Here is a 21,997-nt window from a genome sequence, read left to right as displayed (position 1 = left end):
TAATTGAGACCAAAAATAATAATAATAATAATAATAAGGCAAGTCAACCTATATAAATGGGGACGGAGAGAGTAATATTAGTGCAAGAAAAAATGTGTGAATATCCTGGAACTAGCATCATTTTAACTGGAATGAAAATTGTATTACAAAGTTCAATAACCTAAATCACTCACAAAGAGTAAACTTGAAATCTTGAATATGCTAATTATTGCGGTGATGAAATTCGACAACCGATTTCTCACCTTTATAAACATTTATAGGAAAACAAAATCTTGAAATTACCTCGATGGGTGGTGATTAGGAATGTTAATTTTCCTAAACAAATTTTACCCAACTCGTGGTTTTCAAGGGTAGTAGCCTGTGATGGTAAATCCCCTTCCAACAATCTCACCAGCACAAAACCATGCGAAGCACTCGAGGCCAAACAAAGCAGCAATACCGGCATCCTCAACCTTAAGCTCCTGTCTGTGCTTCCACATGTTCTTCACATAATCAAGTTCCTTCCAAAATGCCTCAGTACGACCAGGAATGCTGCAAATAAGAAGTAACAGAAGCAATGAGACTACACGGTTGCTTGTGTTGGGAAACCGGAAAATGAAAGATGCAATGGATAATAACAAAACAACTCATTATGATCAACCATTCAAGATGATAATATGCCATTAGTGAGTACGATAAGCTATGCCGATGAAGCTAGATTCCACGTGCAATAATCACAAAAGAGTTCGCACTTGCTATATGGTGGAAATTTCTGGTCTCATGCAACACATGAAATAACTTGGTAAAGTGAATGATTTTTGAGTGAAATGAGGTCAAGTAACCATTTGACCAGCTAAATTGCATTTTTCAGACAATTCTATTTCTTTCCGTGCATACATGGATAGAGCATACACTGCTTGGCCCAAAGAGACAAGAATGGAGAGGGTTAGTGTTAACAACTTGTTAAAAGAAGTTGACAATTGATCATTAGAAACAGAAACCTAAAGTTTGAATCTTGAACCAGCCGTTCTCAATCATCATTAATTTTGGCAGTTTTATATCCCCAGGGCATCATTTTAAAAGGATGCTCTATTAAAAAAATTAAATAATGCAATGATTTAAAAAATTGACATTCGTGTACTTGCTTTGAATATGCTAACTTACAACCATGGAAAATCAATTTATAAATTTGACTGGCCACGACTATTAACTATTTATGGGGGAAATCAATTCAGCTTTCAAAGAATTTAAGGTGACCGCTGCACTGTGGTATCTAAAAGTGTAAAAAAAAAAAAATTTGCTAAATAGTCACCACTATTTTATTGCATTTGCTTCTACTTTCCATGTTATGTTTACCTCTTCTGGAATCAGCAGGTCACCCAAACAACTAACATATCTTTCATCCAAGTTAATCCTCAGTTGCTATCAAAACTTTAAGCACCGTTTTTCAAGTAAAGTTGGAAGGTATTCCATTAAGGATGTGAGAATGAAAGAAAAGAAAATGTTGTCATCTACAAGTACGAGAAATCAAGAGGACTATTAACTGTTAAATTTACAGATCTGAAATAGGTCATCACAGTTACCCATCAACTTATTAATCCAAACATGTTTCTTGACATCTTTCTGCTATCAGTCAGAAACGTGCCAACCTTCTTAAACTGACTCTACTAGTGAAGTTATGTTGCTTAAAATTTTTGGAAGTTAAGTGAAGTTGCTTCAAGAATTCTGTTGATAATTAATAACAAACTATAGGTTTAGCAGCCACCACTCACAAAAGCATCTTATGACAGAACTTCCATTTTAGGTAAGTAAATATATTAAAACTTAGCTATTAAATAGAAAATCGATCGACAGGGGTGCAACTAAATAATACAAGATAGAATTATGAACAAGGGTTTCAGCAACCTGCAATCAAACATAACTACGAGCAAAAATTTCTAAACCTTCAATTTTCCAAACTAATCCAATGAACCAGGTAGCAGAACAGCATAGAATAATATACATGAGTTCAAACTCCAAGACAAAGCATGAAATGCCCTGCAGGATTGGAATCAAAATCAAACATAAAGCATGAGTGCCGATAAAATAACCTGGCAAGACGGGTGTAGAAGAGCTGTTTCGCCAATTCATTACACTTCTCCACAGTAGGTGGCTCTTGAATGTATTGTTTATTCTGCTCCAACAACTGCTTGTAGTAAGCAGTTCCATGCTTTGCCATAAAATTTGAGGCTTGGCAAGCCTTGGCTTGCAATTGCTGTAGCTTGGATGCCATTAACTCGCAGAGCAACTTCTATACATAAAAAATAAAAAATAAAAAAAAAAAGAATTTTATATATATATATATAAATATGATATACAAGTTGTACACAATTGGGACAAAAGAGAATCAAGATCATTTAGAGGAGAAGGGTGACATGGAACACATCAACAAAGAGAAAAACTGCTAAAAATTAGTGCTAAAATTCATGACATTTTCATTTTGAAGAGCAGCTGGACTATCATTGTTATTTAGCCCCTGTTTGTTTTCCATTTTTCAGTAAGAATACATTTTGAAATAGTTAATTGATAAAGAGTGTGTAATTAAGAAATAAGAAAAAAATTTAGTTTTGCATGTAATATTATTTTATTGAAAAAAGTGTAGTTGAAAATAAAAAAATGGGTATCAAGCAAGGGCTTAATATTCTAGCCGCAAATAACCAGTAGGGCATGACCTGCTTGAGGTTTGACACTGTGCCATGCATGGAAGGGAGACAAGTGGCGAGCTTTCTCAACTTTGGCGAGAAGAAACATGCTTCGAGGATAAAATCATTAAGATAGCTAAGAAGTGTTTGTTTAGGAAACATTGCCCTTGTTTGAGCCCCATTCTTTTAGAAAAATTCATTTTTCAACAATTTTTTGACATCATTTCAACCACACATTCTTTAATAAAATAATATTACACGTAAATCCAAAGTTTTTCCTTATTTTTTAACCACACATTTCTCATCAATGCACTATTCAAAAATTCATTCTTCCCTAAAAAATGGGGCTCAAACAAAGGCATTATAAGTTATTTGTAGCTGATGATCTCAAAATCATACATTAATTTTACCCACAACTACTATTCACTTTTCCATTAGTCATTTTTATCACATTATTATTTCAGCAGCTTATAATTTTATCCAAACAAGCACTGTATTTGATATTTCAGAGATAAACAGACTAGCTTCTGTCACAATGGTATCATCTGCGTTTCTCTCTAACTGACCAAAAGACCTTATAATGCTTAATGAACCTATGACCACGGCATGTCTTCTTTTGATGGGTTATAAGCTCATAAAAAGAATTGGAAACAGAAGGAATGAAAAGCTAGTGCAGAAAAGTAACACAAACACCAGAATCTGGAGCCACAGAATTAAAGTTTGGCATGACTCTAAGATGCTCTTGCAACAGTCTAGAGGGATTAAAAAACCAAAACCTATACTATTCCTCTATAGTATATCATTTTAGAAGATTTTGCTTTTTCTAAGAATAAGACAGAATGTTGTGCATCCCTGATAATACCTAAACCTGTGAGGATAAAGAATTCTCTTCTCTTCTCTTCTCTTCTCTTCTTTTTCCCTGGCTCCTATCCTCTTCCAAAATTAGGATACCAAATGTGTACCAATGTCTAACTAGAGAAATTTGATTCTTCTAACCAAAAGTATTCCCAATAAAGCCATAAGTATAACCATAGGACAATAATAGATTTTCAAACTTATTAAACTACTTTCACCAGTTAGTGGGCTTACGGCACTCAGTCCCAGAGCAGATCTGACTTCGCCCCAAAAAACATTACAGATCAAGCAAAAATAAATCCCACCCCTTTGCTTTACTTTGGCTTGCCAAACTAAAGAAAACCCACCGCAAAATTGACTTCCCTTCAGACATTCCAGCATCACCTCATCATTGACAGTTTGACACCATGTACAGTTCCGTCACTCATTCCTGAGAACGAATGGGAGGATGAAGCACTCTCTTCTATTCTTTTTCCCTGGCTCCCAAATTCAGGATACCAAATGTGTACCCTGTCTAACTAGAGAAATTCGATTGTCCCCAAACATAATTCTTCTAACCAAAACTATTTCCAATGAAATAACCATAGGACAAAAAGAGATTTTCAAACTTATTAAACTACTTTCACCGGTTAGTGGGCTAACAATACTCAGCCACGGAACAGGTCTGACTTCATCTCCAAAACCACTACAGACCAAGCAAGAATCAACCCAACCCCTTGCTTTAATTTTACTTACCAAACTAAACAAAATCCAAATTTGATTTCCCTTATAAATTTCCAGCAGCACCTCATGGGGTCGCATGAAATTTGTTGTTAAAATTTAGAGTATGTCTGATAAAATTTATATGAAAATAATGAGTTATTGAATAATTTTTTTTGAAAAATGTATGATTAGAAAGTATGAAAACTTTATTAGTTTGTATGTAGAATATTTTATTACGTAAATGTGTGATAGAAAATGATCATGTAGCAAACAATTTAAATTTTTAAAGAATACAAATGGGGGTTTAATATTGGCTTTGAATTGAGATTTTAATTGAATTTTAGTCCAAAACAAACAGGGGCAGCCTCCCTCTGGGCTTCGTTTCTCTAGTTAGAATTAATAATGAGGAAATTAGTCTGGGTACTCTGAAAAAGTGGACAAATTAGATTTATACCTTAAAACAAATTAAAACATACTACAATCGTAATTAATACGCTCTCCCCAAAACCTCAATTTGAGGCCCAACTTGAAGCCCAAATAGTGTTATTCTACAACCTTCCCCTATCTCTCAAAACACTCTGTTTCTATAGTCTGTTTTCCACTGATTTCATCTCCATCTCCATCCGCTTCAGTCGTTTCTTCTTCGTCCGTTTTCACTACTTTCATCTCGGTGTCCCTTCTTCGTCATTTTTTCATCTTCTCCTTGTCTATTCGTGGATATTTTAAATATCAACCCAAAAAACCCCAAATCACAATCAGCAGCTTCTACCATCCTTTGAACATAGTGATTTTTTTTCACATGCAAAAGTCAATTATTGCTTCTATCTTGCGTGATTTTGTATGATTTTGTGTGAATGCATTCATGTGATTTAGCTGCTTGCTAGAGGAAAGACATCGCCGGCAAGTGGTCGGGAATATACCAGTAATGTGCCGTGAGTCACAATTAAATTTCTTTCTTTAGTTCATGTGATTCGGCAGCTTGCTAGAGAAAAGAGATTGTTGACAAGCTAGAATGTATTCAGAGTTTTTGGCGGCAGGCGAGTGTTGGGTGACGATGTGCAGTGAGTTCGTGGTGATAGAGGTGTGAGATTGTCTGTCAGTGGTAGCAATCAAAGGATGGTAGTTTGTTTTTGTAAACGCTACTATCAAACCATCATCACAATTTTTTCCTACAGCAAGCATATTAGCTTTTCGATCATCAACCATTAACACATCTTTTAGAGGAGGAACATGCATACAAATCATTGACTGAGTACGGATTAATTAATTATCTTTATTGTAAGATGCAAACGAAACAGATAATCGTAAGTTAACGATTAGGGATATATAATCTATTACATGTTTTGCATTTCTAGTTAGTACTCAATAGCTTTGAAACTATAAGCGTGTGTTTGATTATATTTATTTTCCATAGAAAATATCAATTTTCCACCCAAATTTTTACTTGGAGTGTTTGATTGCTATTTTTTTCCATGGAAAACATTTTTCAACTTTTGAAAATATGCCTAATTTTCCTTGTTTTTAAGGAAAATATTTTCCTTGGGTAGAGGTGGTTTTTATTTTCCACAAAAGATGGAAAATATTTTTTTTTCTAGGTAATATTTTTCATGCCAATCAAACACACTCTAAATGTATTATAATACAGTAAAACAAATATGTAATTACCTGATTGATTATTTGTTAGATTTCGGATTTCTGGTGGAATTGAGATGAATAATATGGACAAGAATGTAGGACCAAATTGATTATATATCCTTTTTGAAGTTGTTACTTTTTGAATTTAGGTCACTTTTTTGAATAGTGTGTCACTTTTACATCAACGAGTGTTTATAAAATTTTTTGACATTTACATCTTAGTTTAGACATCAATTTTCATTGGTTGTGAGCTTATTGAAAACTTGGGGCTAACAATACTCAGCCACGGAACAGGTCTGACTTCATCTCCAAAACCACTACAGACCAAGCAAGAATCAACCCAACCCCTTGCTTTAATTTTACTTACCAAACTAAACAAAATCCAAATTTGATTTCCCTTATAAATTTCCAGCAGCACCTCATGAAAAACACCACGTACAGTTTCATCTATAATTCCTAAGAACGAATTTTAAAGCATTCTACACATGTTTCGACTATACTTTAAAGTACTTCCCCACATTGAAAGCTAAAATTTGCCAAGAAGTGAACCATGCAAAAAGAATATTTAGAAAGCAGCAAAATATCAGCATCCAATTCAACGATTACAAACACCAAAAAAACAAGAACTAACCCAACGAGACACAATTATGTCTGGTTATACAATAGCATAGAAACGCCAGTTTTTAAGCTTATCACCTTATCCTCTGCACCTTACATCCGTCTCAGTCCACATCAGCTAAAAATTTGAACCAAAACCCCAGAATCTGGTCCTTCGTATAATCTTGGCAAACTGTTCCTCATTTTAAAAATGAAATCCTAACTCAAAAACTAAAACACGGGGATTTTACCAAGCGGATAAACCCAGGATGACCAGCAACATAACCGCCCAGTTTGTCAATTTTATGGGGAATTAATTTTAATGCCTCACTCTTTTATCTTGATAATAGAGCAAAAATATTCCCTTAGATATCACTTGCCTAGCGCAAGCCATTAGTACATTGGTTATAACATGTCAATCAAAATAGTGATGAAGGACTTTATTAACTCTACCTGGCGTAATTATCGTCCAGTGAAACTTTTTCTCTATAAATTGATGCTAATTCACACGACATTTTAATCTACTGTTATGCTCCTCGGATTTTTTTTAGTGTGTTTCAGCTATTTAATCAAACCAATAACACTCCAACATCTACGAAATGTAAGATAGTGAAAATGTTAAAATGAACATAGTTTTCTTCCTTCAATTACAAATAGAAAAGAAGAAAAATACTAGCATTTATTACCACAACAAAATTATTTTTAAAAGATAACAACTGCGCTTAAAAACTTGTATAATGTAAAGTACGTAACATTAATCTTATATATACATACACATATATATAACTAAATGTGAGTGATGACATCAAATTTAAAAACTGAAAATCACAAGCCATACAATAGATCTGACAACTCAATCAAAACCCCAGATACAATAAATTTTAAAGCTGACTATACAGTAGATATATTAAAAAAAGTAGGTTTCAATTACCTGCTTTTACCTTTCCCGTTGTTTTTGCAGAGAAAGTGTGATACTAAAACAATGGGCGAGGGTTTTTGCTGCTATTTGTTTCTTTAATGCGGAGAGAGTGTTTACTGAGGTGGGGAGAGAATTGAAGAGAACCTATCGCATTATTTTTGGCTCAAAAAGTAAATTTTAAAGTAAAAGATGTGTTTGCAGGAATTAAAATTAGATTTTTGGAAGAAATTTTTATAATGTTTGATTAAAAAGATGTGGGTCGCATGAAATTTGTTGTTAAAATTTAGAGTATGTCTGATAAAATTTATATGAAAATAATGAGTTATTGAATAATTTTTTTTGAAAAATGTATGATTAGAAAGTATGAAAACTTTATTAGTTTGTATGTAGAATATTTTATTACGTAAATGTGTGATAGAAAATGATCATGTAGCAAACAATTTAAATTTTTAAAGAATACAAATGGGGGTTTAATATTGGCTTTGAATTGAGATTTTAATTGAATTTTAGTCCAAAACAAACAGGGGCAGCCTCCCTCTGGGCTTCGTTTCTCTAGTTAGAATTAATAATGAGGAAATTAGTCTGGGTACTCTGAAAAAGTGGACAAATTAGATTTATACCTTAAAACAAATTAAAACTTATTACAATCGTAATTAATACGCTCTCCCCAAAACCTCAATTTGAGGCCCAACTTGAAGCCCAAATAGTGTTATTCTACAACCTTCCCCTATCTCTCAAAACACTCTGTTTCTATAGTCTGTTTTCCACTGATTTCATCTCCATCTCCATCCGCTTCAGTCGTTTCTTCTTCGTCCGTTTTCACTACTTTCATCTCGGTGTCCCTTCTTCGTCATTTTTTCATCTTCTCCTTGTCTATTCGTGGATATTTTAAATATCAACCCAAAAAACCCCAAATCACAATCAGCAGCTTCTACCATCCTTTGAACATAGTGATTTTTTTTCACATGCAAAAGTCAATTATTGCTTCTATCTTGCGTGATTTTGTATGATTTTGTGTGAATGCATTCATGTGATTTAGCTGCTTGCTAGAGGAAAGACATCGCCGGCAAGTGGTCGGGAATATACCAGTAATGTGCCGTGAGTCACAATTAAATTTCTTTCTTTAGTTCATGTGATTCGGCAGCTTGCTAGAGAAAAGAGATTGTTGACAAGCTAGAATGTATTCAGAGTTTTTGGCGGCAGGCGAGTGTTGGGTGACGATGTGCAGTGAGTTCGTGGTGATAGAGGTGTGAGATTGTCTGTCAGTGGTAGCAATCAAAGGATGGTAGTTTGTTTTTGTAAACGCTACTATCAAACCATCATCACAATTTTTTCCTACAGCAAGCATATTAGCTTTTCGATCATCAACCATTAACACATCTTTTAGAGGAGGAACATGCATACAAATCATTGACTGAGTACGGATTAATTAATTATCTTTATTGTAAGATGCAAACGAAACAGATAATCGTAAGTTAACGATTAGGGATATATAATCTATTACATGTTTTGCATTTCTAGTTAGTACTCAATAGCTTTGAAACTATAAGCGTGTGTTTGATTATATTTATTTTCCATAGAAAATATCAATTTTCCACCCAAATTTTTACTTGGAGTGTTTGATTGCTATTTTTTTCCATGGAAAACATTTTTCAACTTTTGAAAATATGCCTAATTTTCCTTGTTTTTAAGGAAAATATTTTCCTTGGGTAGAGGTGGTTTTTATTTTCCACAAAAGATGGAAAATATTTTTTTTTCTAGGTAATATTTTTCATGCCAATCAAACACACTCTAAATGTATTATAATACAGTAAAACAAATATGTAATTACCTGATTGATTATTTGTTAGATTTCGGATTTCTGGTGGAATTGAGATGAATAATATGGACAAGAATGTAGGACCAAATTGATTATATATCCTTTTTGAAGTTGTTACTTTTTGAATTTAGGTCACTTTTTTGAATAGTGTGTCACTTTTACATCAACGAGTGTTTATAAAATTTTTTGACATTTACATCTTAGTTTAGACATCAATTTTCATTGGTTGTGAGCTTATTGAAAACTTGGTTGTATTTTAATTTTTGAATTATGATTATATTGCTTAAGTTGTCAGTTCAAAAATTTTAATTCATTCATCCGACTTATTGGATAATTTGGCTATATTGAAAATTGTGGGTTATGATTCATCACTTTTTTTTTTTGGTCACTTTTTGCGTTTTTGCGTATTTGTCATTTTTTTAATCTATGTAAATTTTTTTTTTTATTTTTAAATTTGTGCAACTTTTTAAAATTTTTTGTCACTTTTTTTAAAGTCTTTGTCACCTTTTTTAGTCACCTTCTTGATTTCTATCACTTTTTATAGTGATAAATATCACTTTTTAATAAAAGTAACATTATATGTCTTTTTTTTAATAAAAAAGTAACACTTAACTTTTAAAAGTGACATTGATAAAAAAAAGTGACATAATTTTGTAAAAAAGTGACATTGTGTCACCTTTTTATATTATGCAGTATTTTTTACTTCTAAATTTTTTTTTCATATGATTTTTCAAAAGACCTTTAATTTTAAGGGTATTTTTGTAAGTTGCCCATTAATAATTCTAGTCTTGGTTTGAATTTCATTTTTAGTTGTTGAAAAGTTAATTTTAGTTAAATGTGTTAATTGGCCATTGAACTTTGCACTTTGTTATGGCTTACTCATGAAACTTCACAAAGTTCACCAACGGCCAATGAACTTAGGTTCGTTGCACTCCATCAATCATCGAATGAATTCCATCTCTAGTCATATCTACGTGGAAGACAGAATAATGAAGTTGTCGTTACAATTGTCCATTTGTTAAACCAAATGCACACATGGACTCCTCTTAAAAATTAGTGTATCATTTCCTAATGTTTGTTTACTGCAAATTCTTGTCATTTATTTCATTCTTCCATTCCTATTATTATGGGATAGAATAAGTCAACAGGAGGGTGCAAATAAGAGAGTATTTTACTCTATGCTGGTAAGATTTCATGCAAGTTGTTTGGGAGAGTTTGTTGTGTTTTTCAAGTCTATAAAATAGAACAAACTGATGTAACCATTTTAATGCTTCAATAATATGTTTGATTATTCTCTAATATCATCTTCTTTCTTAACTCTCTGTTCTCTGTTTTGCTTTATGGCATCAGAGCACTCTAATATTCTTTGTTATTCACTCTTCTTGTCTATCAAGTTTGTCTTGTTGAAGTCTGAAACTTGAAAAGGGAATTATTGTTATGTTATGGAGTTAATCAATGGGAAAAGCAGCTCCAACGCACAATATGGTATCGAGAAGCTTGTAGGCACAAACTACAAGCATTAGAGAATGTGCATGGAGGCTTATCTTTAAGGTCAAGACCTATGGGAACTAGTTTTTGGCTTCAATGCAGATATTTCAAATAACTCTCTTGATAATGCTGAACCACAAGGGAAATGGAAAGATCAAATGTAGAAAGGCCTTGTTTGCTTTGATCATGTTCGTGATGTAAGTTCGCTAACGGAGGTATGGTCGACTCTTGAAAGGTTATTTTTAAAGAAGAATACAGCAAGGCTGTAGTTCTTGGAAAATGAATTGGCAATGACGACACAAGGAGGTATTTCAGTTTCAGAATATTTTTTACGACTCAAGAACACCTATGCTTAAATTTCAGAGTTAGACACAGATGAGAAAATTAGTAAAGCTTTTTATGATGATTTTTCATTCATGATTTGAAGAAGGAATACTCGCCCTTTGCAACCACCATTCAAGGATGGGCAAGTCAGTCAACGGTTGAAGAATTAAAGAACTTGTTCTCTAATCAGGAGGCTTTGGCTAAACAAATGGTCAAGAATTTTAATTTAGAACATGATGCATTCTCTTCTCAAGAAGAAAATCTATTGAGAAAAATCCTTAAGAATGCATTATTTGGAAGAAGTTATAGGGTAGTCCACGAGGTAACTAGTTCACTAAATGTTACAGATGCAGCAAGATTGGTCAAATAAAGAAAAACTATTGTGTGAACCTCTCTAAAGCAAATATTGCTTGTGAAGATGAAGAAAATGATCAACTCAACTGGGAGCAATGCTTCACTAATGAAGTAATTAAAGGAATGGATAACATGACTTATAAACCAGTAACTAAACAAGCACTAGTTAATTACATTGACTACAAATGGGAGTGGATCACTGATTCTGATTGTTCACATCGCATAAGTAAAAATGATTAGTTATTTTCAGAGATGCGTCAACATGATGGAGAGCGAGTTATTTTCAGTGCTGATAACTCAACTTATCCTGAAATGAAAGGAGTGGTGAAGACTGGTGCTAATGATTGAAATATCAAGTTGAACGGTGTCTATCATGTTCCAAGTTTGAAGAAAAATTTAGTTTCAATTACTTAAATTACCAATTTTGGAAAATATGTTCTATTCGATCCAAAAAATGTTCAAGTGCTTGATAATGTAAGTAATATTGTAGCTGATGTTGCTCTCGTTGGTGAGAAGAAAGATTCCCTATTTGTCATGTCAGTAGAGGAGGCATATGTAATGAAGACGAGCCAAACAGACAATTCCACCATTTGGCATGCTCGACTAGGCCATCTAGGATATCAAATATTGCAGCATATATCTTCGAAGAAGTTGTTAGATGGCATACCAACTCTTAAAATTATAAACGAAGATGTAATTTGTCAAGGCTACCAATATGGAAAATCACATCGTCTTCCTTTCAAGAACTCATCTAATCGAAGTCGAGGCTATTCGAATTAATTCATATAGATTAGATAGGACCAAAAAAAACACCAAGTTATAGTGGTTCCCATGTCATGGTGCTGGTAGATTATATCCCAGACATACTTAGGTTTATTTTTTGAAAGAAAAGAGTGAAGCATTACACAAGTTCGTAGAATTCAACAGTACTATAAAGAAGGAGTTTGGATAGAAAATCAAATGCTTAAGGAGCGATAATGACAGTGAATTCATGTCAAATGATTTCTTTCAATATTGTGATAATAATGATATTCAATGGAAAATGACATATCCTAACACTACTTAGCAAGATGGAGTTGCGGAGAGGAAGTTGGCACATCTCACTTCGACAAGTCTTTCATGGCTACATAATAAGAACCTTCCTTGAAAGCTTTGGGCAGAAGCAATTCAATGTGCATGTCATGTGATAAACCGATTACCTCCATGGCTAGGTAAAGAAAAGGCTCCTTTTGAAATATTTTATAATGTAAAATCAAATGTGGATTATTTTTCAAGTATTTGGTTCCACTTGTTATGTTCATATCCCCAAGGCTAATCGAACTAAACTAGACCTGAAAGCAAATAAGTGTCTTTGTTGGTTATAATTCATACAGGGAAGGATGGAAGTGCATGATCCAAAACACAAAGAAATTTGTCGCTTTCATAAATGTTATCTTTGATGAAGCTTCTTCCTGGTATTCTGCTCTTAATGATGAACAAAAGTTCTTTCCTACAATAAATGCACAATAGCCAAATGATGATCCTCGAAGAAAAGAATCTCCAGCACTCAAGGCTAAATACTCCAAGTTTAGAAGATAATGAGCAGATGATAAGAAGATCATTAAGGAAGAAAAATCAACAAGACTATCTCAAGGACTATGAAGTAAACTAAATTGTCGTACTTTAATCATTCTGCTAAAAAATCAATCATTAAGCACGCTGCTTTTAACGATGAACAAGAGTTGTTTCCTACAATAAATGCACAAGAGCCATATGATGATCCTAGAAGAGAAGAATCTTCAGCTGCAAGGTTGAATACTCCAGGTTTAGAAGATAATAAGCAGATGTTGAGAAGATCAATAAGGAAGAAAATCAGCCAGACTATCTCAAGGACTATGAAGTACAACTTAATCAATGTACTATAACTCATACATTCTTTGTTGGAGCAGAAATTGATGAAGAACCAATGTGTTATGAAGAAGCTAAGAACTATCTAGAATGGAAAACAGCAATGCGAGAAGAAATTGATAGATTCAAAGCACATCTAGTTGCTCATGGTTTCTCTCAAATGGTTACGACTGGGACAATTTTTTCACTTGCTGTTTATAGAATTTGGAAGTTTTGGTAACTCGGTGTAAAGAATACGTTTCTTTACTGTGAGTTACATCGTGAAGCACCGATAGAACAACCTCAAGGATTCATCTACAAAAATTTTCCAAATTATGTATTGACTGAAGAAGGTATTATATGGCTTGAAACAAACACCACGTGCTTGGTATAGTAAAGTTACCAATTCTTCATCTTTTGTGGGTTTCAAGTTTTCGATTTGGATTCTAGTTTGTTTGTAAAACTACAATCAAATATGCATTTGTTGGTTTTACTATATGTGAATGCAGCGATAATTGCTGCAGATGATGAAGTTGAAATTTTTCGTCTAAGAAATGAATTGTCAATTCGGTTTGTAATGAAAAACTTAGGTGAAATTGAATGTTTTCTCGACTTAGAAGTCGAAAAATCTAATCAAGATTATTTTATATCTTAAAGTAGTTATGCAAAGAACCTATTGGAGTGTTTCAGCACTGGGGAGTCAAAAGAAATGGCTACTCTTATGGAGACGCATCTCAAGCTAAAGAAAAATGAATGGAAGTTGTTACAAGATGTCAAAGGATCGTTGGTAGTTTGATTTATTTAACTATCATAAGGCCAAAAATTGCCTACTATGTTGGTGTCATTTCTCAGTTTATGCCAAGTCCAGGAACTCCTCATTTAGATGCTGCTAAAAAGAATCCTTTGCTATATAAAAGGTGTTGACATGGTTGATTTCCGTCTATGTTTTGGTTATAACAAACAAGATTTAATTTCGATTCTAACAAACCTACTTTTGAATCATGATAGTTGAAATCAAATCGATCATCGCATCAAAATGAAGATTTATGCATGGGACAAGATAAATGCACTCATGAAGAACGAAACGAATGTCAATGTCAAGAGGAATCAAGATCGAAGTCATAAACCTTGATGATCGAGCATATTGAAGAAAACTATATTAGGACTCTTGAATTTATATATAAAGGTATAACATTTTAATATTTAGCAAAGAAGTCTCAGGAGCTCAAAATAAAATCATTTAAGGCAAAATATTTTTTGAGCTACCGGACGATCCGGTAAAGGTCTTTGCCCAACGGTCAAAATTTTTAACGTTCTGATACCTGTCTCACCAACAGCTAGTAGCCTTGTCCGGTACGTACCGGACGGTCCAGTACACTTGTCCAATGGGGCAGACTCTTCACCGTTAGGAAGATCTTTGAAAGCTATAAATGTAACTTTCTATTCACTATTCAAAATAACTGTTCATGAGCACTAAATGAAGTATTTTATTGATTCTCTCAACCTTATTTTTCACTCTTTTAAAGATCAAATCATTCATTTATTGAAAAACCTTTTGAGTGATCAAAAGTTGAAAAATTATTTATCTCAACTAAAGTTATTCAATCAAAACACTTGAGCTACCTTCTTTGCTATCAATTAAAGTGTTTACCTACTTTTCTCTTATATTCAAACTAAGTCTATATCATTTATTAAGAGAGAAGTTTTTCACTTGTAATTTCAATTCTCTTATTTTTGGATTGTGGATCATGTTGAGGTCCCGAAAATCTCAATGGTGTAAAAGGAGCGGTGCTTCTTGATTGTAAGTCACCGAAAGCTTTATAAAGGTTGGATTGCACCATAAGTCAATCAAATATAATGAAAAATGCCTTGCTTATGATGGAGAGCTTGATAACGGGGGACATAGATCGTTGATTGGATCGAACCTCCTTATTACATCGTTTGCGCTTTCTCTTCCCTTCATCTTATTATTTTTTTGTGATATCTTGTTTACTTATTATTTTAATTGTTATTTGCTTAAAATTGAACTTATTTTCGAAAAAGTTTCAAATAATCAATTCACCCCCTTTTGGTTAGTTGTTCTTGGGACGTCAATTGGTATCAGAGCAAGGTTTTTTTTTTTTTTTTTTTAAGATTTTACAATCTTGAGTAATGGCTAACCAAGTTTTTCAAAGTATCGAGGGACACTCTACAAACCGACCTCCTTTCTTTGATGGTACACATTATAACTATTGGAAGGCTCGGATGATGATATATGTTCAATCCATTGATTACAATATTTGGGAAGTTATTGAATATGGTCCATATGTTCCCACTAAGACTATTAAAGTAGACGGTAGATCAGACCAATCTCTCCCCAAATTTAGAGAAGAATACGATGATGAAGATAAGAGAAAACTATCATTAATTGTCAAGGCTAAAAACTTACTTTATTGTGCACTTGATAAAAGTGAATTTAATCGAATTAGTACATGTGATTTGACATATGATATTTGGCATACTCTTGAAGTTACTCATATTGGCACAAGTAAAGTTAAGGAAACAAAGATAAATATGCTAGTTAAAGAATTTGAAAATTTCTTTATGAAACAAAATGAGCCTATTGTTGATATGATTACTCATTTTACCAATATTGTAAATGGTCTTAAAGGTTTTGATCGTAAATTTACTAACGGTGAACTTGTGAGTAAAATGCTTAGGTCCTTATCGGAGGAATGGAGTCCATTGAGGATGTTGATCGAGAATACTAAGGATGTAAATACATATCATTTGGAAGAGCTCTATGACACATTAATGACCTATGAGCTGAACAATGCCGAGGTTAAAGAGAAAACGAGAAAAAGCAAGGAGGAATTAAAGGAACCTCATAAATGACAAATTGCATTAAAATCGGCAATTGAAGAAGGAGCGTCAAATGAAAATATGAGCGATGAAGAACTTGATGATTTGGTCCTTCTTGTCAAAAAATGGAGAGGTTTTCGTAATAATCGAAGATTCCAAAAGAAAGAAGAAAAAGGGAAAGATAGGAACAAAAAGATTGTTTGCTATGATTGTGACAAGTCAGGTCACAAGAGAACCGAGTGTCCAAACAAAAAGAAAAATTTCAAGAAAAAGGCACTCCAAGCCACATGGAATGATAGCGATGACGAAGAACAAAATGGGAATGATAGTCAAGATGAAGTGGCAAATATGTGCTTCATGGCAATCGAAGACGAGGTATGTTCTTATGATGAGCTTTCAATTTCTTATGATGAAATGTTTGAAAATTTTGAAAAACTCGCTTTAAATCATGCTATTCTTAAAAAGAAAAACTCTATTTTGATAGAAGAAATTAAGAAAATTTTCGAAAAGCAAAAAGAGAGTATTGATCATGACCTTTTGATAAAAGAAAACATTTCTTTGAAAGAAAAGTTTAATGATTTAACACAAATTATCCATAAGTTTACCAAAGGTAAGAAAAATTTTGATTTAATGTTCGGTAGTCAAAAGTGTGTTTTTGATAAAGGAGGAATTGGATATAAACCCTCTCTAAAACAAAAATTACTCAAAAATATGTTTGTTAAGGCTTCAAAATTTCATGCAACTTTTGTAATAAAAGTGGACATATTGCTTTAAATTGTGTAAATAAAAAGAAATTATTCTTTGAGAACAAATACAAGTGGATACAAGAATCCACAAAAACTAACTATCAAGGACCCAAATTTGTGTGGGTACCAAAAGTCAAAACTTAATTTGTCTTTGTAGGTACCAAAGAAAATAAAAAGTAAATGATTCTTGGATAGTGGATGCACAAAGCGTATGACCGGAGACCGATCATTATTATCAAACTTTCAAGAGAATGATGGAGGCCATGTGACCTTTGGAGATAATGTCAAAGATAAAATAATCGGCATTGGAAACATTGGTAACCACTCATCCCTCTCTATCGAAAATGTTTTACTCGTTGATAATTTTAAACATAATTTACTAAGCATTAGTCAATTATGTGACAAAAGTTACAACATAAAATTCGATTCTTCCAAATGCCTTATTAAGTATGCTTCATCGAAAGAGGTGATTTTTATAGGAAGCTGAAATAAAGATGTTTATATTATAAACATTGAATTATAAAATAATGAAAAATGTTTACTTAACTTGAAAGAAGAATCATGGTTATGGCATAGAAGACTTGAATATGTAAACATGGATCTTCTTTCAAAAATTTCCAAAAGTTATTTTGTAAAAGGTTTACCGAATTTGAAATTTGAAAAAGATAAAATTCGTGATGCTTGTCAATTTGAAAAACAAGTAAAAAGTTCTTTCAAACCAAAACTTTATACTTCAACCACAAAACTATTACAACTTCTCCATATGGATCTTTTTGGACCTTTTAGGACAGCTAGCTTAGGAGGTAAATATTATGCTTTTGTTATTGTCGATAACTTTTCAAGATTTACTTGGGTTATATTTTTAAGCTTAAAAGACGAAGCTTTGAAAACTTTTAAACATTTTTGTAAGAAAGTTGAAAATGAAAAAGACTATTCTATTTCAACTATTAGAAGTAACCATTGTGGAGAATTTGATAATGTTGGCTTTGATGATTTTCGTAAAAAACATGGATATGAACATAATTTTTCGGCTCCTAGAACACCTCAACAAAATGATGTAGTAAAAATGAAGAATCGTACATTGTAAGAAATGGCTCGAACTATGTTAAATGAAAATAACTTGCCTAAATATTTTTGGGCCGAAGCCGTTAATACCGCTTGCTACATTATCAATAGAGTATTAGTAAGCAAAAGGAAAACTAAAACTCCTTACGAACTTTGGAAAAATAGAATTCCAAATATTAGTCATTTCAAAGTTTTTGGATGTAAATGTTTTATTCTAAATACAAAAGACAACTTGGGAAAATTCGACTCCAAATCCGATATTGGAATTTCTTAGGATATTAATCGACTAGCAAAGTATATAGAGTTTTTAACAAACGAACTCTAGTCGTTGAAGAATCCATGCATGTTACTTTTGATGAAACTAACTCATTTGATCGAGAGAAAGATAGTGATGACGATGTAGGTTTGGAAGCTCCTTTCGAACAAATGAAAATTTAAGACCAAAATAAGGAGACACCAAATAGAGACATAGAAAAGTCAAATGTTCAAGAAAATGAAGAAAGACAAATTGGAGAATAAAGTGATCCCTCGTTACCAAAAGAATGGAGGTTTGTTCCATCTCATCCCAAAAAGCTAATAATTGGAGATCCATCAAAAGGTATCACTACTAGAACCTCTTACAAAAATCATTTTGGTAGTTGTACATTTATTTCTCAAATCGAACCTAAAAATTTCAAAGAAGCCGAGTTTGATGAGTTTTGAATTCTAGCGATGCAAGAAGAATTAAATCAATTTGAAAGAAACCATGTTTGAGACTTAGTCGCTAGACCAAACAATCAAACCGTTACTGGAACAAAATGGATTTTTAGAAATAAAAGAGATGAAAATGGAATAATTGTGCGTAACAAGGCTAGATTAGTGGCCCAAGATTATAATCAAGAAGAATGTATCGATTTTGAAGAAACATTTGCACCCGTAGCAAGATTAGAATCCATCCGTAAGCTTTTTGTATTTGCATGTTACAAAGATTTTACACTTTATCAAATGGATGTTAAAAGTGTTTTTTTAAATGGTTTCATTCAAGAAGAAGTTTTTGTTGAGCAACTTCTAGATTTTAAAGATCACAAATATCCGGACTATTTTTTTAAATTTCAAAAAGCTCTTTACGGTTTGAAATAAGCTTTTAAAGCTTGGTACGAACGGTTGAGCAAATTTTTTCTCTCAAATGATTTTTCAATTGGAAAAGCGGATACTACACTTTTTATAAAAATTCATAAAGATAATATGCTCATTGTTCAAATTTATGTTGTTGAAATTATTTTTGGCGCTACAAATATACATCTTTGTGAAAATTTTTCAAAATGCATGAGTAAAGAATTTGAAATGAGCATGATGGGTGAGTTAAAAAATTTTCTTGGCCTTCAAATTAAACAAATGAAAGAAGAAATTTTCATAAATCAAAATAAATACATATTAGACACGCTTAAGAAATTTGACACGCATAACATCAAGTCTATGAACACACCTATAAGCACATCACTAAAACTTGATAAGGATGAGCAAGGTACATTTATGGACGTCACAAAATATCGAGGTATGATCAGATCCCGTCTTTATTTAACTGCTAGTATGCCCGATATTATGTTTAGTGTTTGCCTATGTGCTCGCTTTCAATCTAATCCTAAAAAATCACACTTAAAGGCCGTAAAAAGAATTTTTTGTTATCTAAGTGGTACGAGAACTTTAGGACTTTGGTATCTAAAAGGCACTCATATTGACTTAATTAATTATTCGGATGCCGATTGAGCCGGATGTAATGTTTATCATAAAAGCACAAGTGAAAATTGTTACTTTCTAGGCTTTGCACTTGTGTCTTGGTCTAGTAAGAAACAAAATTCCGTTGCACTATCCATCGCCGAGGCAGAATATATCTCGGCCGCTAGTTGTTGTGCACAAACACTTTGGATGAAACAAACTCTATGTGATTATCATTTTTCTTACGTTCATGTGCCTATTTTATGTGATAATACTAGTGCCATAAATTTCGTCTTGCATTCACGAACTAAACATATTGAGATTCGACATCATTTTCTTCGTGATCATGTGCAAAAAGGAGATATTGAATTAGAATTTATAAAGACCGAGGACCAATTGGCTGATATTCTCACCAAACCTCTTGCACACGATCGTTTCGCATATATTCGAAGAGGTTTAAGAATTATCGATGAAAATAAAGTTGAATGTGGTTAATTCTCCCTATCACGTTGATCAACATCCATAGGCTTTTATAAAATTGTCCAAAGTATTGCTTATTTATGACTTCATCATATTTCAGTATCTTAGTTTTTAAAAAAAATGTATCGGACGACCAAAACGGACCGTCCGGTACGTATCGGACAATCACAACGGACTATCTGGTACATTAGTCCTTTTTGAAATATATTTCTCTGCCATACCAGACCGTCCGGTACAACGGGAAATCGATTTTTAAACCCAAACCAGTCATCTTCCTCCTCACTTCTTCTCCCCATTTTCAAACTTCTCTCTCTCAATATCTTCTTCCTTCATCTTACAACATATTCCTTTTGCTAAATTCTTAGAAATCTCTCCTTCCCACAACTTCTACACTCACTATTACTCAAAATCACAAGTTATCATTTGCAAAAATCCCCAAATCGCATAGTTCAAACTCTAGCTTTTTCTTAATCAATTTTTCAAAATTTTCATCATGCCAAGAGTGAAAAGAGCAGCAAATCGCCTCAAAAGGACTGCTATACATCCTCCACCAAGCTTCTCTGATGAAGAAATGGATGAGGAACCCGAGGTACCTACGAACCCATTTGAGAAATCTCCCATTCTCATAGGTAAAAATGTCGATCTCTCTGATTTTACTCTATTAGCACCTGCATTTCACATTGAGGATTTCTTAGAACACATGGGTTGGACCAATGTAGTCGGGATGAAAGAGCACGCATATCCTAGGTTAATGTGAGAATTTTATCATTTTCTGTCGGGCACAATTACGTGTTTTCTTAACAATGTGCATCTCACTACTTCCAAAACACTCATTCATGAAATTCTTGACCTTGACATGTGTAAAACACAAATTTATCATCATAAGGCACATCCGTCAATAGAGGGTTATAACCCGAGTGATGCTTGTCGACGTGTTATCGGAAAAGATTTTGAAAATATCAATAAAATTAGTACACATCACTTGACTTTACCTTGCAAGGTTTTACAACACATTATCGCCCATGTCAAAATGACATTGGGACGAAGTCAATTTCCTCGACCTATTTATTCTCGACACTTTTCTTGTGAATCGAAAATTAGAATTTCCAACTTTGGTTATTGGAACTATGGAATGCGTGTATACCTCTCGAAAAACCAAAGCTCTTCCATACGACATGCTTTTAACCAAAATTTTCAAACACTTTCATGTGCCGTTGGACAATGAGCCTCGATCCTATCTCGGGTTCATCCACTTTAGCTTTGGAAGGCGATGATGAGGATGATTCCGACGATGCTCCAATCCTTCCTTCCGACATTCTGGGCTCGAGTGGCCCTCAAGCATCGAGTAGAGGAAATAGCATGACCAAAGATCAAATTTAACATCCTCAACGGTCGTATTGACTCTCTCACTTCCACCATCGACAGTTTTGGAAGTTTACTTCTCCAGCTTCAGGCACAACAAACGACTATCCAAGACCGGTAGGCGGAGATGCAAGCACAACAAACTGCCTTCTTTGCCAATTTCTACTCTAGATTCCCTCCGGCATCATAGTTCACTCACCGTCATTTATAATGCTTGTCTTTTTGCTTTCCCTTTGAACATTGTACTACTATGTTTCTCTAACTGTTTTTGGGCTTCATACATTGTTATTAGATAAATCTATTTTGCTTCTATATTCTTGCATTCAATGGTTGACTTCTTTTTGCTTATGTCAAAAGAGGGAAGTGATATGTGGATGATTATGCAAAAATATGATATGTGGATGATTATGCAAAAATATGCCAAATGAAATACATAGTGTAATGGTTGATTATGCATAATGTGTATGATTAAGGGAGAATATCTTCAATATATGATCATTGATGTGCAAAAGATAGGGGGAATATATATATATATATATATATATATATATATATATATATATATATATATATATATGTGTCAATTTTT

The 21,997-nt window shown here is 33.2% G+C and overlaps 1 protein-coding gene across 4 annotated transcripts; it reads right to left on the bottom strand.

The window, feature by feature from the left end:
- Nucleotides 1-49: 49 nt before the first annotated feature.
- LOC111366372 lies at nucleotides 50-7,556 on the bottom strand. 4 transcript variants are annotated; one of them, XM_022987139.1, is made up of 3 exons: nucleotides 7,381-7,556; nucleotides 2,070-2,269; nucleotides 50-531 (listed from the first exon to the last, which is right to left on the bottom strand). In XM_022987139.1, exons 2-3 carry the CDS (start codon nucleotides 2,249-2,251, stop codon nucleotides 345-347), a joined length of 369 nt encoding a protein of 122 aa, XP_022842907.1. In that variant the 5' UTR covers nucleotides 2,252-2,269; nucleotides 7,381-7,556; the 3' UTR covers nucleotides 50-344. The 4 variants fall into 4 exon arrangements, with proteins under 4 accessions (XP_022842907.1, XP_022842909.1, XP_022842910.1 ...); XM_022987141.1 differs by having other exon boundaries at nucleotides 2,070-2,266; nucleotides 7,381-7,531; XM_022987142.1 differs by having other exon boundaries at nucleotides 7,391-7,531.
- Nucleotides 7,557-21,997: the final 14,441 nt, after the last annotated feature.

Source organism: Olea europaea, chromosome 17 (assembly GCF_002742605.1).
Source record: "Olea europaea var. sylvestris chromosome 17, O_europaea_v1, whole genome shotgun sequence".
Classification (NCBI taxonomy): domain Eukaryota; kingdom Viridiplantae; phylum Streptophyta; class Magnoliopsida; order Lamiales; family Oleaceae; genus Olea; species Olea europaea.
This window is presented reverse-complemented; position numbering and strand designations above follow the sequence as displayed.